The sequence below is a fragment of the Spea bombifrons genome, chromosome 6 (genome assembly GCF_027358695.1).
Source record: "Spea bombifrons isolate aSpeBom1 chromosome 6, aSpeBom1.2.pri, whole genome shotgun sequence".
NCBI classification, from domain to species: domain Eukaryota; kingdom Metazoa; phylum Chordata; class Amphibia; order Anura; family Pelobatidae; genus Spea; species Spea bombifrons.
This window is the reverse complement of record NC_071092.1, coordinates 5383389-5400700: the sequence shown is the minus strand read 5'-3', so window position 1 is coordinate 5400700 and position 17312 is coordinate 5383389. Positions and strand designations below refer to the sequence as shown.

At 42.0% G+C, this 17312-nt stretch overlaps 1 protein-coding gene across 1 annotated transcript in view; it reads right to left on the bottom strand.

Moving 5' to 3' along the window:
• CPNE9 (copine family member 9) overlaps positions 1–17312 on the bottom strand; it is a 66694-nt gene that overhangs the window by 8659 nt on the left and 40723 nt on the right. Inside the window, exons 8-14 of the mRNA XM_053469517.1 lie at positions 4878–4941; positions 4183–4286; positions 3767–3871; positions 2888–2929; positions 2734–2809; positions 1145–1198; positions 587–648 (exon numbers count right to left, since the gene is read on the bottom strand). Of these exons, the coding sequence (XP_053325492.1) occupies positions 587–648; positions 1145–1198; positions 2734–2809; positions 2888–2929; positions 3767–3871; positions 4183–4286; positions 4878–4941 (507 nt within the window). The remainder of the gene's footprint in view (positions 1–586; positions 649–1144; positions 1199–2733; positions 2810–2887; positions 2930–3766; positions 3872–4182; positions 4287–4877; positions 4942–17312) is intronic.

Sequence of the window (17312 nt, the reverse complement as noted above, 5' to 3'; positions counted from 1 at the left end):
TGTCTGCAAAGGCTGGACAATGGGGCAGCTACCTGGGATATTGCCCACTAATCCTGACTGTTCAGAGATAAACTAGACAGTTAGGAGGTATTCCATCATTCTGCTTCTCCTGTGCCGATATGGTATTCCTCTAATGACACTACTTGTTATATCAAATATATCTTTCAGGAAGGCAACAATCCCTAACGACGTTTAAGGGCTCCATATTTTTTAAGATCGTACGTCTAGGACTAATTAAGACTAACCTTTGGCGTTTCTCTAAATCAAAACGTATTCGAGGGAGAGAGAGATGATTTCCAATCCAGCCGTACAGAGGACTCCATTTCCAGAATATATCTGATTAACATATATTTTTATGCTAATTGGGAGCGATGATATAGAAGACATCACTCAGTTAAATGCTATGCTCACTGTAATTAAATGTATTTACATGATAGATCTTCTTTAACCCTTTGAGTGTCGGAGCTGTGTTGTATCACATACCCAATGAACACTGAATTGGGTTTATATTTGGCGAAATGAAAAGAAAGATAGTGGCCCATGCTTGCCATCAATGAATGGATAATTAAAACAGATAGGGTCTTACCCTCCTTTTATATAATCCACGAACGTATATTCAGATTCCGCTTTGAAGGACAAAAGCGTCACCTAGAAAAAAATATATATATTAAAAAAGAAGAATTAAAATTTGTAATTAATAAAGCAATCAGTTAATGAAATAATGCCTTGGACGGTCCATGGGGAGGAATTACTGATAATGGTCTTTTGACACTCATTGGCTCAGTATTGATCATTTGAAGAACGTTCTGACCAAGAAATGTCCAACTGTTTGTCAGATACAAAGGTCCAAAGGGGCCCGGGGCCCCAGTACACACTATGACCCCTGTGCCCCTTGGATAGACCATTAAAATGTGGGTCGGGTCAAACTATTGGCATACGAATTATTCAAGGACTCTGGCACTGTCACTCCAAACTGCGGAAAGAGAAAAGTGACTGCCGGAAAAGAGACATGGTCACCCAGTACGCCATGTGTCACGGGGGAAAAAATGAAGTCATCATCCACATATTTGTAGCTACATAACAATGTCCTTCATGGGGGTCGATTTGTTAAACTGATTCGACAGGCCCTTGGAAGAGGACTCACGGTTCCCGAGTTGATGTATTTCTTCTTTTTGCACTTCTTTTTCGGATTTAACACCTAAAGAGAGAGAGAGGAACGACAGATCAAGGATGCTTCTTCTGCTCGCTGACATTGCAAGAGCATTCATCTTCATTAGTTGCGGATCCCAACACATTCATCACTCGCTAGGAGGAACCCTACCCATTAGACCTCTGCACCGGCAGTCACAATTAAAACGACACATGTAGAACAGAACCACCAAGTGAAGGTGGCCCATCTAACATTTAATGTTTAACTCGTACGGTCCTGGACTGATCAGCCAGATTCACACGAGACAGAATTCTCAAAGCCAATCCATTATTGTCCCTGGTGCACCAAAACACACTCAAAGATGAGTAACGTTACCCCCAAACACATACGTGAAAGTTGTATTATTATTTTTTTTCTCTACTGATTGTGTTATTCAAGTTGCTAGCAAATGTATAGATCAAAATATGTTACGTGCTGATTCTTTTGCCTGATCAGGGAAGCAGGTTGGACAGCACCATGGATTTTGGCTACATCAGACTAGTGCCATCCCTATTCGGCATCATCTTTCTTGCTAGTATATGTGCCATCATTTTGGGTGATGTGGCTATTAGTAGCCATTAAAACAGTTACTTGTAACAATGATCGTGAAAATGTTCAATTGATTCATTTGTTACTCTATAGAGATACATTGTGTTCACCGATAAAAGCTTTAAAGAAACAATGTCATAAATTGTAATCATGTTTGAATATTTTTTGTGTTTTTAGGTAACAGGGATGCTCCGTCTGGTTAAATTATTGTGGGTTTTAAACAACAGACTTTGGCTTTTCTATCCAAGAAGCTCGAGGACCTGGGATGCAATTACGGTGGAGACTGGGATAGCAAGTTTAGCTTCACTGCCCAGGCTTCTGTTCTAACTAAAATAATGAGATACACGGAGTCGATTAATCTGGTCATCTCTGCCTTCGATGGAAATGAACATTCAGACAGCACTTTCCTGGGTATCCGTGTATTTAATGTCACACTTCCTGTGACATACATTGTACTCTCCCTCACTTAAACAAACTCTACACATCTTAAAATGATTACATTTCGTAATTTTAAGTTGGTAAGGAGGAAGCAGTTTTCACTTGCACTTGCTCTTAAGAGCACTTCCTGTGTAGACACAACAGGAAGTAAAGGGTGCGCATAAAAAATAGTTCCCTGTGCTAGGTGGAAATCATTCTCGGAAATTTTAGAAACCTTAAAAAAACTTCATAATGTAATGGCATCTTTTTTTTGTTCATACAGAATATTTAAAATTGTTTAGGTGTTTTATTTATAGAATTGAATTAATAAACCACTTTTCAGTTTTTTTCTAGACGTATTATTTTGGCTTTTAGGGCTGTAGAACCCTGCGATACCCTCATACCCAGTAAACGTTCTGAGCTCCTAGAAAACAGGGACATCAAGAGAGGAAAAAGGGACACAATGTATGCTCATCCTCAATTTATATGGATTTATGATAAAGAATTTTACACCTCTGAGCCTTATCAACCACAATGTAACCAGTGTTAAAAAAAGAATGAAGTGAAAGCGCTCTCACCTCGTACACGCTGAACTGGCTCTGTCCTCGGGATAATTCTCTGTAGCTTGTGGTGAACTCCCCAATGAAATCGTGGCTGAAAAAAAAAACAAATTGTGTCAGCTCACATCTGTGTTAACATATCTGGAGTATATAATAAAAAATATATACATACCTCCCTCCCCTGTCCCAGTCATAAACGTCCACTTTCACCGTTCTGTGAAGCAAAATGACATTTTTTTTAACTGGTACCCTCAATCATTAGTCACAAATACATATTATCGGTGTCCCTAAGGTTTTTCTGTCAACAGAACTTCTGAAAGTCACTCTATACTGCTAGATTCCTCAACCAGGTGATTAGCAGCACCGGCTTTGGAGCTCTGCGGTTGAGTACGCTGCAGAAGACCCTTGCCACCACGTTTCACCATTTGTGTTCAGTGGTGGTCTTCAATTCTGAGCTTGAACACACGCCCCCCCCCTTGCTTTGGGAATGAAGGTGAAGGACACGATTTTACAGATAATTTCAGTTTTCACTTTGACAGCAATACAACGAGAGAATTTAAACATGCATGGGACAGGCATATGGCTCCTGAATCCAACGAGACCAATGACTGATTAAGGTTTGAGTCTTTATAGCAGGACAAACGGGCTGACTAGACGGGGGCCGAATGGGGCCAATCTGTGGAGTCTATATTTCTATGTAAGGACACAGAGGGTTGCGGTGCTTATGGCCGTTAGTACAGAAGACATCATTGCACCCATTGTGAACAGTGAGCATTGCTTTAAGGAGGCCAATGGAGGCAATAGATTGAAACAAAATGGTAGACCCAGCCTAGATCACGGCCCCTCCGGCCCTCAGCCTACTTATATGCTATCCACCATACGCTACTAAGGTTTTTTTTTGAGAAAAGGAAGGCACTAGAGCTCTTCTGGGGTGCAAATCAGACCATGTCGACCATTAATAATCCTACTAGCAAAGCACATACGATACAGATCGCTCTCCATGCTATATTCATCATTCACAATTGTAAAATAAATCCACAACATTCCGCACCTGTCATAATCCCCATTGCACAAGGCTCGCACGGGGATAGTGAAAGGCTGCCACACCGGGTTCAATGTGTTTTTTATAACTTCCGTTTTATGGCAAATGGTGAATCTGGTAAAAGACATGGAAAAAAAAAAGTATGGTTAATAATACGCATAAACCAGAACATTACCATAATAATGCGTCTTAGGCCAGACATTAGAATCGGGACAAGATTAATAGACGGGGCGGGGAATGTAGGACACTGAGAAGTGTGATAAATCGGAGGATTTGCAAGATAAAGGCTGATAATGAAGTGAAAGTGCAGCTAAGGACGTATCACACAGATTAACACTCTTATAGTCCGCCGACAGCTGGAGACATCGCCTCTTGGAAATTCACACCACGGAAATTCTTCCGTTATATTCCTCGCTATGACTTACGTGCCATCCTCGTTGCTGCGGTAAAACACAAGGAAAGGATCCGATTTTCCGAAGAAATCTTTCTTGTCCAGCTTGTTGGCGCATAGCTGCATGGTGACGATGTCCTGTGAGGAGATACACGGGATTTCTGCTTTACGTTACATTTGTATCCGCATTCCGAAAACTCTTTAGCGATTTTAATATATTTTTACCCCAAATATATATATTACGATAATATCTGGTCAACTGCTATTTTTAATCTTAGACGAGACCAACGACTGATTAAGGTTTGAGTCTTTACTGCGGGAAAAACGGACAGACTAGACGGGGGCCGAATGGGGCCGATCTGCTGGTAGATGTTATGTGTCTATGTGTTAGGAAGGAAGATCGAGTGGTTTGGGGGGATACATTCCCAGGCTTGCTAGTTAAAGGGAGCAATCAGAGTTGATTCTTTTTGATCTTCTTGGTCCAGAGAAGGATCTGGAACATTTCCTTGGAGTAGTTGATCACCGCTTTAGGGAAGCCACCAAACAAGCAGAGATCAAGACACTTCTCTACTTTCCCATGAGACCCCCAGGATTTGGGACACAGTTGGCGTAGAGCCATCGGATCTCGGCCCCCGTTTTCCGGTGTTTTGTCGGTGTACTCATTGGCTGCGAAGGGTCTTTATTAAATATGTCTTCCCTATTGAATTACAATTCCATTGTATTACTAACCCGACAATTGCTGAGCTCTTCAGCTGATAAGATTATGGTCCCACATTTCTTTCCAGGAATCCCCCTGAGTGCCGAAAAATAGAAAAAAAAGGGAAGAAAGAAGGCATGACCATTTATCAACAGAGACAGCCGATCTCAGTTCTTTATAAAGACCCACAGAGGATGACAGATTGAGGTCTAAGGACATTGTGGTTCAAAAGACATGCAATTACTGCCTGTCTGAGCATCCCCTCTAAGGTTCACTGCAGCCCCTTTAAAGCTTGTTAAAGGTAAGTGACAAACGGAGCCGAGAAAACACATTGCAATCTCAACAAACCCACAGAGGCCGGACCCCACCACGGAGAGGAACGCAGCTCATTCTTCCCGCAAGTTCGCCACCACTATCCGTCTTGTATGCTTCTCTCCATCAATTTTCCATTCCCTGCACTTTTCGGAAATGAGTAAATAGATCTCCCCGGGTTGTACCAAAATAAATCTTCATTTTCGACCTTTTGGCTGGAATCACTATGGGGGGGGGGATAACTGACTTTTCCCGGGGTGTTCAACTACAAACCCATCATCCACTTCAATAATCCGTAGCTTCTACGGCTCAGTTACAATGTATCTCTAGATTAAGCTGAGAACCATTGTCCAGAATGCAACATTTGGCTCATATTATAAAAGACTTAAAGGAGAATCATGATGATCATGATGTCATCATCATCATCATCATCATCATAGCGCTGATCATTTTTGTTCAATCCGTATAATTGCTTTGAGATATTTTATTTAATATTAAAGGGCAATTCTATTTATTAGATTGATGAATTGAAAAGGATTAGTGTGATTATTTTATTAATATTATATTATTAAGAATATTATTCATTAAAATGATTTGATGTACATTACGGATAAATCAGGGTCGCGGAATAGGTAACTTTTCCTGGGGGGGGCAACAGTGTGGGGGGGGGGTTGTTTATAATTTTGATGCAAAGTTTTAAAAGTGGTCAAATTGCATTGAATGGTCCTGATGATATTTTAAATGGCCAAAGAGGGACATCTTTATTTTAAGGCATCTGGTTAGGACATGGACTTTGTATGATGTATCAATATCTATCTCTGCATCCAAACAAAGCATTTAAATGAAAAATGTATTTTAATTTATGAACATTTTCTGCTGTTTCTATACACATTATTGGGGCTTTTAGGGCTGTAGAACCCTCTGATACCCTCATACCCAGCAAACATTCTGACCTCCTAGAAAAAAGGGGCATCAGGGGAGGAAAGAAGGGCACCAGGGGATGATAGAAGGGCGTCAGTCCCCAAAGACGGACTATTTCTCTTAAAAAGGGACACGTGAGAGGCATGGTTGCCCCAATAATCCACTTGGGAATGGGATTCCTGGACATTTACACAGATGTTGGTGTCCATGACTGACTCCAGGGCAGTAATAGGTAAAGCGTAAATATGGTTGCCAAGGAGATAGGTCTCCATACATCCAGGGTTTGTATCCGTGACAAAAATCAGGAGGTATTCGCTAGCACCAGCTAAATCTGGAGTTAAAATGCATTTTTATTCTGTGCAAACAAGTGGCTACGAATCATATTTACAAAAAAAAACATGGTTTGACAGATCATTAGCGGAGGAGACAGAAATAAAGATAAACTGGCATTTCGAGAGGCACAATTGGCTAATGAGCAAATCGTAAGAGGAAAACAGAAATAGACAAAACAACACAGACAAAAAAAAAGCTATGGAGAGGGAAATCTGTCGTGCAGGAATGTAAAAATAAAACACACAACTGTAACTTGTCGAAGAGAGCTGGAAAATAGCTTTTTTTTAAATATATATTTTTATGGGAGGGCTGGGACCTTGGGGGCATGTAATAAAAAGTGGCCCCCTGGACCCGTCACCCCTCACCGTAACTAAGGCACAGCTCTATTGCCCCACTGCCTCCTGGGGCTGCCCAACCCTGCTGTAGTTATTACCAGACAGACCACTGGCTAATATTCGGTGCAAAATTGGCACTTTGCGTTAAAATAACGACATCATCACCTCCCATTAATAGGAGGCTTTTATAGAATCATTTTCTTATGAGTTTAAAAAACTTTTACCCTAAAAAAGCCCGAAGTAGCGCCCTGCTCGCCGACTTGTGAAACCGCGGTGTTATTTAATGGCAATCCCATAATATGATAGAAGCTTTCAGTAACGGCAGAACGTGCGATAAGCCTGAGCCAAGCAGACAGCACGCAGGGCGAGTAACAATGGCGCTCCGCTGAGATGCCAGCGCGGCTGATCCTTTGTACTCGTACCAAAGAAAAATTTCCATCGGTCCGGGCTTGAAGTTCTGTGTTTTTTCGCTTCTCTCCATTCCGAGCTCCCCCATGACTTTGCACGAAGGTTAAAATGATCTGCCTCTCGCGTAACGTTCCTCCCAGCGTGAAGATACCCCTAAACTTCATCCAGGAACATGGATCCCTCTAAGCATTCATTAATGATATAATATGAGAAGGACACGCGTGGACTGGCCACCTGGCACGCTGCCCCAGGGGCAGATCAGGTGCCCGGATATGGACAGATCGGTTGCCCCGGCTCTCGCCCTGGCACATTAAAGCCAGCGGCCAGTGGCAGCCTGATAACGTAGGTGTGTGGGGGGGAGAGTGCAACCGTTGCCCACACCTACCTCATCTGGCGGCTGCTGGCCTTAAAACGCCAGCCCCCCTCCTCATCAAGTTGCAGGGTCCGCAATATGCATACATAAAATATATTTTTTGTTTGGCTTTAAAAGTAGTTTAGCTCTTTCATCTATCTCTCGTTCCATTGTCTGGTTCTTCTTTTAGCATGCGATATGATTGTTACCCGCACACTCCAGCAAAGAATCCAAAGTTTGTCTATATATTAACCTTTAAAATTACTAAAAATCCAGCACAGATTTTAAAAATGTAACAAAACGTGACCAGAATTCTGCTACAGATCGTCTTCTCGCACCCTCATCGATGCCTTGACCTAGGAGATAGCCGCCCGGCACTCTATAAGAAGATTCTAAGAACTTATGGGTTCCCGTTCTTTTGTGTGAGATATGGACCCCTAAATATTTTTGGCAAACATCCCTAAGGAGATAGAAAAGCCCCATCTTGGGGCAATGAGAACCCTGCTGAACGTTATCAACGTCTTCCTCCAAACCCTCAACGTTCCACAAGCTTCCTGAAGCTCTAACAGAAATACATCGTACCTTTTCATCTGTTTCACGGCATTTTTGTTCTGGAAATTTTCTAAAAAACAGACCTGGCCTTAACCTTTTATAGGCACGTGAATAATAAAAGGAGCCGGAGACGACAAATTGTCTGAAAATTGCAGAAAATACCGTACATTTCTCTTCACCCTGACAGATCAAATCCCGACAATTCCCAAAGCAAATTATCCAGGGTTTATATTTATAAGAGATCTAGATTGTAAGCTCGTAAGCCGGGCGCTCTTTAGCCAATGTATCGGCTCGTCTTAGTCTGTCAGTTATAGTTTTTGTAAGACCCTTTGAATGTAGGGACTGTAAGAAGAGCTACGGGAATTGTTGGCACGATATAAATAAAAAGATAATAATAATAATAATAATAATAATAATAATATCAATAAAATAAATAATAAAATAATAATAAAATAAATTGCCATCTAATTTTGACCTCTGCTAAACAAGTAATCATAAACATTTGGTTAGAAAATGTTGAATAAAAACATGCATTCTTTTATTTATTTTTTACATTTCCTGGGGATTTTTTTTATTTTTTATTGTTTTTTTCATATGGAAGATAACATGCTTCTATCAGCAAATGAAGAATATAATATATTAGTAGAAATGCGGATTATATTCTACATAAAAGTGAATAGTAAGTTTCAACATTCAAATATAAAAACACAAATGACATCATGCCATTATTATTTATTATTTTTTTTATATAGCGCCATCCTATTCCGTGGCGCTGTACTATGACATTTTTTTCTCTGCATATATTCAATATTTTTTTTCAGGCAGGTTTTTTAGTAAGTGATCTCCGGTGGATTCTAAAGAAGCAAAAAATAAAATAAAATATTTAAGCTAAGAAAATAAATAGAGAAAGATAGCAGATGATGTCTGGTGGGACCCAGCAAACTGCCTGCTTCTAGGAGGAACAGACGCTCCTTTAGTTAGTTCCCCAGAAGGCACCAAATTAAATTCTAACAAACAGCTGCAAATACGAGTCCAGATGCTCGGCGGGATCCTTAAAACAGCAGAGAAGGTATCAGAACTCGAAGGAAAGGCATCCTGGTATTTTTTTCTCCCCGCCAACCTAGTTTTGGATCAAATATTTTTTTTACCCTGAAGTTTCACAAAAGTGCTGATTTTCTTCGTAGGAAAGTTTACAAGCACGATTACTGTTTCATGCCTCCCAACTGTCCTGCTTTGCTTGGCACAGTCCTGATTATGCCACTCTATCTCGCTGTCCCACCGAGCTCTACTAATGTCACAGGCAGGGCTCTGCGGGAGAACGGCATTCTGGACCACAACCCAGTTTGAGTGACACGCTACCTCCCAAGATCCGCCCCCCAGCGCTCTGATTTGTCGAGGTAAAGGTTGGGAGGTATGCTGTTTTCGATTGGGTCTGTATCATCATATGGCAGCCATCATCTATGACTGCAAGGGATTGTGGGCAAGGCTGAAATCAGGGGTACAACCAGTACTCAACACAACTCATTGGCTTTTGGGATCCTACTATGCAGGACTGATCCTTCGCCTCCTGCCACTCGGCACTGGGCCTTTGTGGACATTGGGGCTCAGATGGCTCCTTTCCAGGGACTGGGGCCAAGTGACCTCTATCTGTACATTGGGACACGCTGGTGGGAAGACATGGTTGTGGGAAGACATGGTTGTGGGAAGATATGGTGCTGGGAAGACAAGGTGATGGAAAGGCATGGTGGTGGGAAGACACAATGGTGGGAAGGCATGGTGGTGGGAAGACATAATGGTGGGAAGACATGGAGGCGGGACGGGCCAGGAGGCCCCCCAAAATTTCTGACGGCCGCCCTGATTCTGGGTATAGACATTTAAATTTGTCTTTTATTGGCATCATAAAAGAACATCTCACACCTGTTTAAACTTGAAACACACACAGTTTATGCATTCGGTCACCTTAATCAGACAACGAAGGTCGATCGTGAATTTCAGCCCAATCATTGTGAGAATCCGAGAACCTCAGCTCTCCGCTAATTATCCCTGGAACGTGCCGGCGGAATTACACTGGGCGAAAGAGTTCTTCAATATCTGAAATAATTCAGAGACGCTTCTCGGCGTACTGACTCCTTCCTATTCTACAATGCTTATTGCAGGACACCATTCCATCCTATAGAGCCCTGGAGCATGCATGTTATATATAAAGCAAGGCAGAAAAGACACCAGTGGCCTCTTGTATATCCTACTCCAAGCCCTGCACCCTTCCTCTCCGTCTTCATCATTTCTATGGAGAGCCGCAAACACAAAATACATAATTGCCAATCTGTGATTTCCAGCTCGTTTGTCTGAGAGGATGCAGTTGATGAATCTATTAGTGCCACGTCGCTGTTGGAGAGAGAACATTCAACAAATTCCGACCTACCATTTCAAATGAACGCACCATGTTTATCGGTTTTATTCCCGGCTACAGAAAAGCTATAGACGACAGCTACATACCACCCAAGTGTCCCTGTTTATGAGAGACAGTCCCTCTTCGTTAACCATTACCTACATGAAAAGCTAATATTGGGTCAAAAAGTCCCATAAAAAGCCTCAGACACAGCTCTAACCACATCCCCTAAAGAAAAAAGCCAAACAATGGTTGCGAGATGCTTAGATGTCATTTCTTCATTGAGAAGATGGTAGATACACGGAACAGCCTTTTAGCATAAGTGGTAGAGATTAATAAAGTGATGGAACACAAGTCTATATTATATAGGCGTATGGATATCTTGAATCTAAGACGAGACCAAGGGCCATAAAGTTTGAGATCTTCCAGCAGAGAGAAAAATCTGCAGATGTGATGAGCCAAACTAAATGTATGCCAACAAATTCAATAACGTATGTAGACACCAACTCAACCATGTACACAACTGTTCAAATGCTTGGGTCGCTTAGAAATGCCCTTGTTTTTGAAAGAAGAGCACATTTTGTGCATTAAAATAACATGAACTGGATCAGAAATCCAGCACAGAATGGGTTAATGTTGTAAATCACTATTTTAGCTGATTTTTAATGGAATCTGTTCAAAGGCGTACAGAGGCCCTTTATCACTCCCATCACTCCCATCACTCCTGTGTTCCAATGGCCCTTTATCACTCCCATCACTCCTGTTTTCCAATGGCCCTTTATCACTCCCATCACTCCTGTTTTCCAATGGCCCTTTATCACTCCCATCACTCCTGTGCACCAATGGCGCGTTGTGTTCGCTGATCCAACTTTAGGTTTAAAAGGCCAGAAATGTCCTTGCTTTCCATGAAAACAGCTCAGTGACCCCAAACCTTTGAACGGTAGTGGATTATTATTAATTATTAATGTATATTAATTGGTCAATAAAGTTCTCCAGCCAATCAAAGCCTTCATAAAGGAGCAATAATCATCACTCATTATTAATTCCTCGTACAAGACCAGGCAATAGGGGGGTGGAATAAATTAGAATAGATGCCTTCGGTTCCGTAGTAAATGATGTCTCTGTGTTCTTTTGCCTGGACTGACCTCTCCCAGGAGACAGAACTTTACTTGTTAGAACATCAGCGTCGGCCTTTCCCTCTTCTTCTTGCTCCGCTACCTCCTGAGAGACTCCGGCAGCGTCCGGATGTCATATTCGTGAATGTCCTCTGAGGGTCTGCATCATGGTTCAGTGCACTTGCTTGTATTTTATATTCATTTATGTGTTTGGCGTTATCTTCTTGTGTCTCCGCCAGACTGAATCTGTTGGCCGTGACTGTCCTCTCTCTAAGATCTCCATGGATGACCTTTCTGTAGCACGCATCACACTTTTTAGAATATGGATGCATTTTAAATGTGTTAGTTCTATCTGTGTCACAAAAAAAAGAGCAATTTTTCACCATTTTGACTTTGTTTAGACTTTACTTTTTTCGGTTCTGATAGAACATAATTGCTCATCCAAAGAGTAGAAGAAGAAGAAGAAGAAGGAGAAGAAGAAGAAGAAGAAGAAGAAGAAGAAGAAGAAGAAGAAGAAGAAGAAGAAGAAGAAGAAGAAGAAGAAGAAGAAGAAGAAGAAGAAGAAGAAGAAGAAGAAGAAGAAGAAGAAGAAGAAGAAGAAGAAGAAGAAGAAGAAGAAGAAGAAGAAGAAGAAGAAGAAGAAGAAGAAGAAGAAGAAGAAGAAGAAGAAGAAGAAGAAGAAGGAGAAGAAGAAGGAGAAGGAGAAGAAGAAGGAGAAGAAGAAGGAGAACATTCTTCTAAAACTGACTCAATCCCAATCAATGCTGATGTTAATATTATATTATAATAAACCTGCTTGGGTTTAAATATTGTCCGAAAATCCCCTATATTGACAAAAAAATGGCTTGTTTTTACTCAATCTCATCATAGGAGCTGGCAAAGAAAAGGTCTTCTACAGAATATATCCATTGTAGGGAACAGCTCACGCATGGGGCGGCAATGACAATCTTCACACAGGTTTCAAACGTAAAGCGGGTTTATTTAGATGCTGTAGGCACAGAGCACCGTATAAACAAACAAACTCTAAGCCTGTCCGGCTCTAACTAAACATCCGGATACCTCTCTACAAGCCAAGGTCTGGCACAAAGCAAAATAACAGGTTTTGCATGGGTAAAGCTTCATACCTGGTGGGCTGCAGCGCTGGCTGTAGCTGCTCTTTCACTCAGTTTCTCCTCTCACCTGCAAACTTAACAGCCCTCTCTTTTAAGGCTTCCTCCCCAGTAATGAGCTTAGGAAGCCTCACCTGAGAGCACCTGGGTTTGCTACCATGCCTGGCAGAGGTAACCAGGTGAGATATATATACCATCAACCACGCTCCCATACACTTTACCACACCTATTATATCAGAATTCCATCAATAAAATCATAATTCAGTAATTTCTCCATGGGTGAGCGGCTTCTTGTCCGCCGTTTTAATGATAGTTCTGCCATGGCGCCTGAGTTAGTTTAAATTCTCGCGAATTGTCTCCTCTACTTCACCTTTCTCTCCTCTCCAGCTGAAGTTAGACAGTTGTGACTGTACTGCTAACGGCAACGTATCAATATTTTACCAGGGATTTTTTTAACCGCAGGCTTGTGAAATCTTTCACTGGAAGTAAACACAGTATTTTGACAATTTGCGACAGCCTCTGACGAGATGAGGAACGCGGCAGAAGATATCTCACGGATGCAGGACAGGGAAACAGTGGCACGAAAACCAAGTTAACCATTTGATTCTGGACCCAAAAGTGGACAATCATCCCAGTGCAATTAGAAGTATCCATTAAACATAGAAACATAACATTTGCCAGCAGATCAGACCCATTAGGCCAGTTTCTCCTGCTGTAAAGACTCTTCTACTTCTACTGGGAGACACTTAACCTTCAGAATGCAAACCACTTGGCTCAAGATAGAATGGATTACGAACAAAGGTGAGTTTAGTAGTGGTTGTGTTGTATTGGGACACCTGTCCATTACACCAATAGTGACTTTGATGACGTTCTATTCTAAATACATAGACGTCATCCAGGTCATCCCAAAGTTGTTCGATGGGGTTGAGGTCAGGGTTCTGTGCGGCCGGTCAAGTTCTTCCACCCCAAACTCAACCGACCATGTATTTATGGATCTTGCTTTGTGCGTTGGGACACAGTGATGCTGGAATAAGCAGAGCGTTGTCCAAAATGACTTGGTATGTATGAGAACCACTTAACCGAGAACCATAGGGCAGGCTAATAGGTTGCTGTCTGTTCTCCGTTGAGTTGTTCCCATACCTGTTTGAATGCAAACCCACTTAACAACAAATGGAATATAATCTTATATTCCTGTGCATTTACTCATTCCCCTACAGACCAACATGACCAAGCAGAGGACGGTAAGAAAGCAATATAGATGTCTAGCATAAGGCTCCAGGAGCTTTCACCCACCATGTGACCAGGATCCACACTCTACGGGCAATTAAGCCAGGTGAAACGTTTTGTGAAACAAGAGCTGATTAAATCTAGACGTGTAGATAATGGAGCAGCCCGTTTTATCAATTAAACTATTTTCACCCTTAATGTATACCTTCTCATCCTTCTTTCCAACACCTGACACATTCCCTTCATCCCTTGAGTGATGGGTAATGCTAATCCGAGACATTCAGATGATTCCCTGGTAACTATTGCAGTGAAGTAACCCATTCCAAGAGATGCGTCTACACCTGGCTGGATATTTTTTTTGTTTTAATAATGTAAGATGATTCTGGTTAAGAAGGAGATTGACAACTAGAGCAGAAAGAATGTTTGGGAAGCAGCTGTTACAGGAACGATTCATCCGACCGGTAAGTGTGGAAAATTAACCACTTTTATGGGTGTACGGCCCATGAAAAGCACACATGAACCTTTTTTTTTTCAATTTAAAACCGAGCTGCCATAGGATTTAGTCTATTTGCTTATTTATATAGCGCCTGCATGTTCCATAGAGCTGTACAATGAGGTTATATCTGAAAATAAATATTTTAGTAATTGTATATTATAAAGATTATGTCTTTAGTTATTAAACCTGATAACTTCAATAAGGCAAGATGGGCAGCTGTCACTGAAATTCTTCAACCTAAAATTATTCAAATTCTTTGAAATAATCTATGATGCCTCAGTGGGACTGCAGCGCCCATCATCCACTGCACCCGGATGATGGGGGTTATAGTCACGGCACACAGCTGGAGCATTGCTTTCGCACTCCCGAAGTCTCTCGCGGCATAACCCTCTTTTGGCTATTTTTAGTTCCCTGTTTGCGGCTGGAGATGAAATTAGTTTTGCATCCAGCGGATTATTAGAGGGAAGGGAATTCTTCGTTGCCAAGAAGCAGAGAACGTTTGGATTGTTCTAAAGTCTGCCGACATTCAAAGCCGGACCGTGGAAATGCCAACCTAATACCCAAAAAAAGCACCTTCATGGTCTTTAGTCATAGAACGCAGCGTTGCAGCTGGAAGTGAGTGAATATTAGCAACTCACTTCAGCTGGATCAGACCTGCGCATGCACGGCTACTGTCATCTCATGTCGGAGACTTTGCTGAAGAACATTCTCAGATTACACAGATTTGTTACAAATGTGTTTCTAAGTTCTTTACGGTACACAACCAAAGGCATTAGCATACCTGGGAAGAGGGCCGGACTGGGAATGGCTAAGTGGCCCTGGCAGTTTAAAGCCCGTGACCACCAAATGACCTAAGTGGTCCGCCAGCTATAAATGTTTAACTAAAAATCCCGTTTTTATAGTGCGTGGAAATGTCTAGCTGGGGGCCACAGATGGCAACACTCGACCTGTCTATGTTGGCCAACAGTCCACCAGGCAAATGCCCAAAGTTCTAGGAATACTGAGGTTCTACACAAAAACATGGAGGTAACGTAATTAAAAAAATAATAATTCTGCATAAAAAAAGTAAATCGCTCATCTCTTTTCTTTTAAAGAAAATGTATCGCAGCAAACTTGTTGGGGGTCTCCTCCTCATCTCCTAAAGGGTCCCTTTGACCAACGGGGGAGCGGTTAATCTGCTTTTACGTTGGCGCCATCAGCTGCTCGCTCTTCCTATTAATCTCCCCAAGCTGCCCATTGTAAATTATAAATAAGGCAACCCCCGCCATCATCAAAATTCCTGGCCCCCGGCAACCCAAACGCAGCGAGGATTAGAAGATCGAGCTACGAGAGAACGCGTAAACCTTGGGAATATCACATACTGCGACGATCCATACATTGATTTTCACGAGAACTTTCTGTAGCTACAACAACACCTGGGAGACTTCTTTTTTTTTTTTTAACGTTGGTCCAAAAAGATAAATGATCCTCGATGACCTTCCCGTGCCGGAAATCCGGGGAAAAATATTTCAAGGAACAAAACGGGGGGGGGGGGGTCGTTGGCGACGTAATGCGTGCGAATCTTACTCGGTTCAAAGCCAAGTGTGCTCAAGCACTAATACTTCAAATGAAAGGGTTTATCTGACAACAGCGTAACGCCAACGCCGCTCGGTAACCAGGAATCATAATGACAGTTTTAGTATTATATGATAAATATAGAGCTCTTTGTGTCTGAGATTTGATGCTAATCCTTTGCCCGCGGGGAAGATCCGATCGGTCTGCTGATTTAAGATGCACTTGGTGGCATCTCGTAACATCTAAACACCCTATCCGAGCGAACTCTGTACAACGAGTCAGAATTTCGCTATTTCAGTAAAAAAAAAGAACTTCTGTAACAAAGTGTGAAAGTTTTTTAAAATGAATAGTGGATATTAGGTATATGGGAAATGTATGGACAATAAATGCTGATATCCGTGAATAGAGGGATGCGCTAACAAAGTCTATATAAATTTGGAATGACCAACTAAATAATTACTTATTATAATTACTTATTAACATGTATGTAAGATTTTGGATGGTGGTACATAGACATAAAGTGTCCAAACACTTCAAAACTTCGGACCTTGCTGTATATCATGGTTTGAAGTTGGGGGTCCGCAGACTAGACGTGATATGGTTTCCAGTCTCGGCTTCTGGGTATCATGTTCTCCACATTCTAACAAAACTGCTCCTTGTTGGCCTTCATCTTCGAGAAAAGTTGACCTCGCTTATGTATGTTGCTCCATAATATTCCATCGTGCATTTGATGAGAGCCAACTTAGTCTACCCAATAACACCCGTTCACTATATGAAGAGGGTTCGTCCCTCTGGGCCAGGGCCGGACTGGCAATGACGGGGCGGCTCTAGTGCTTTAAGGCCTTATGACGTAAGTGCGGCCATTGACTGGATGTGCGTGGCCGGAAGCTATGTTTTTATGATCACGCATCATGTGACCAGTGCATGCCGGTGGCCCCTAGGCATTTGCCCTGTGGCCAGTCCAGGCTTTTTCTGGAGAACTTTCTAAAGCTTTCTGCAAAACCCAAAAATTGCCTTATGGGAGATACCTACCTGAGACCCCCCACTGGTTTGACCTGGAGTCTCCGGGTGAAGTGCCGATTCCCTGAATCTCCGGGTCACTTTTATCTTTTTATCTGGACGGGGCGCTGTATCTACCTGTATCTATCTATCGATATCTATGGGCATCCTTAACATAATCCCTAAAATACAGCCATACCCGCCATATGAACCAGATTTCTTTGGACCGTTCATCGCGGTCAGCTGTGAGCTCGATTTCTTCCTACACAATGCACGAGCTCCGTAGCCCCCGAGGCAGATAACGAGACATTGTAAGACCCCACGCTCTATTACAGTTACAAAAAAAAAAAAGAAACATAGCCGTC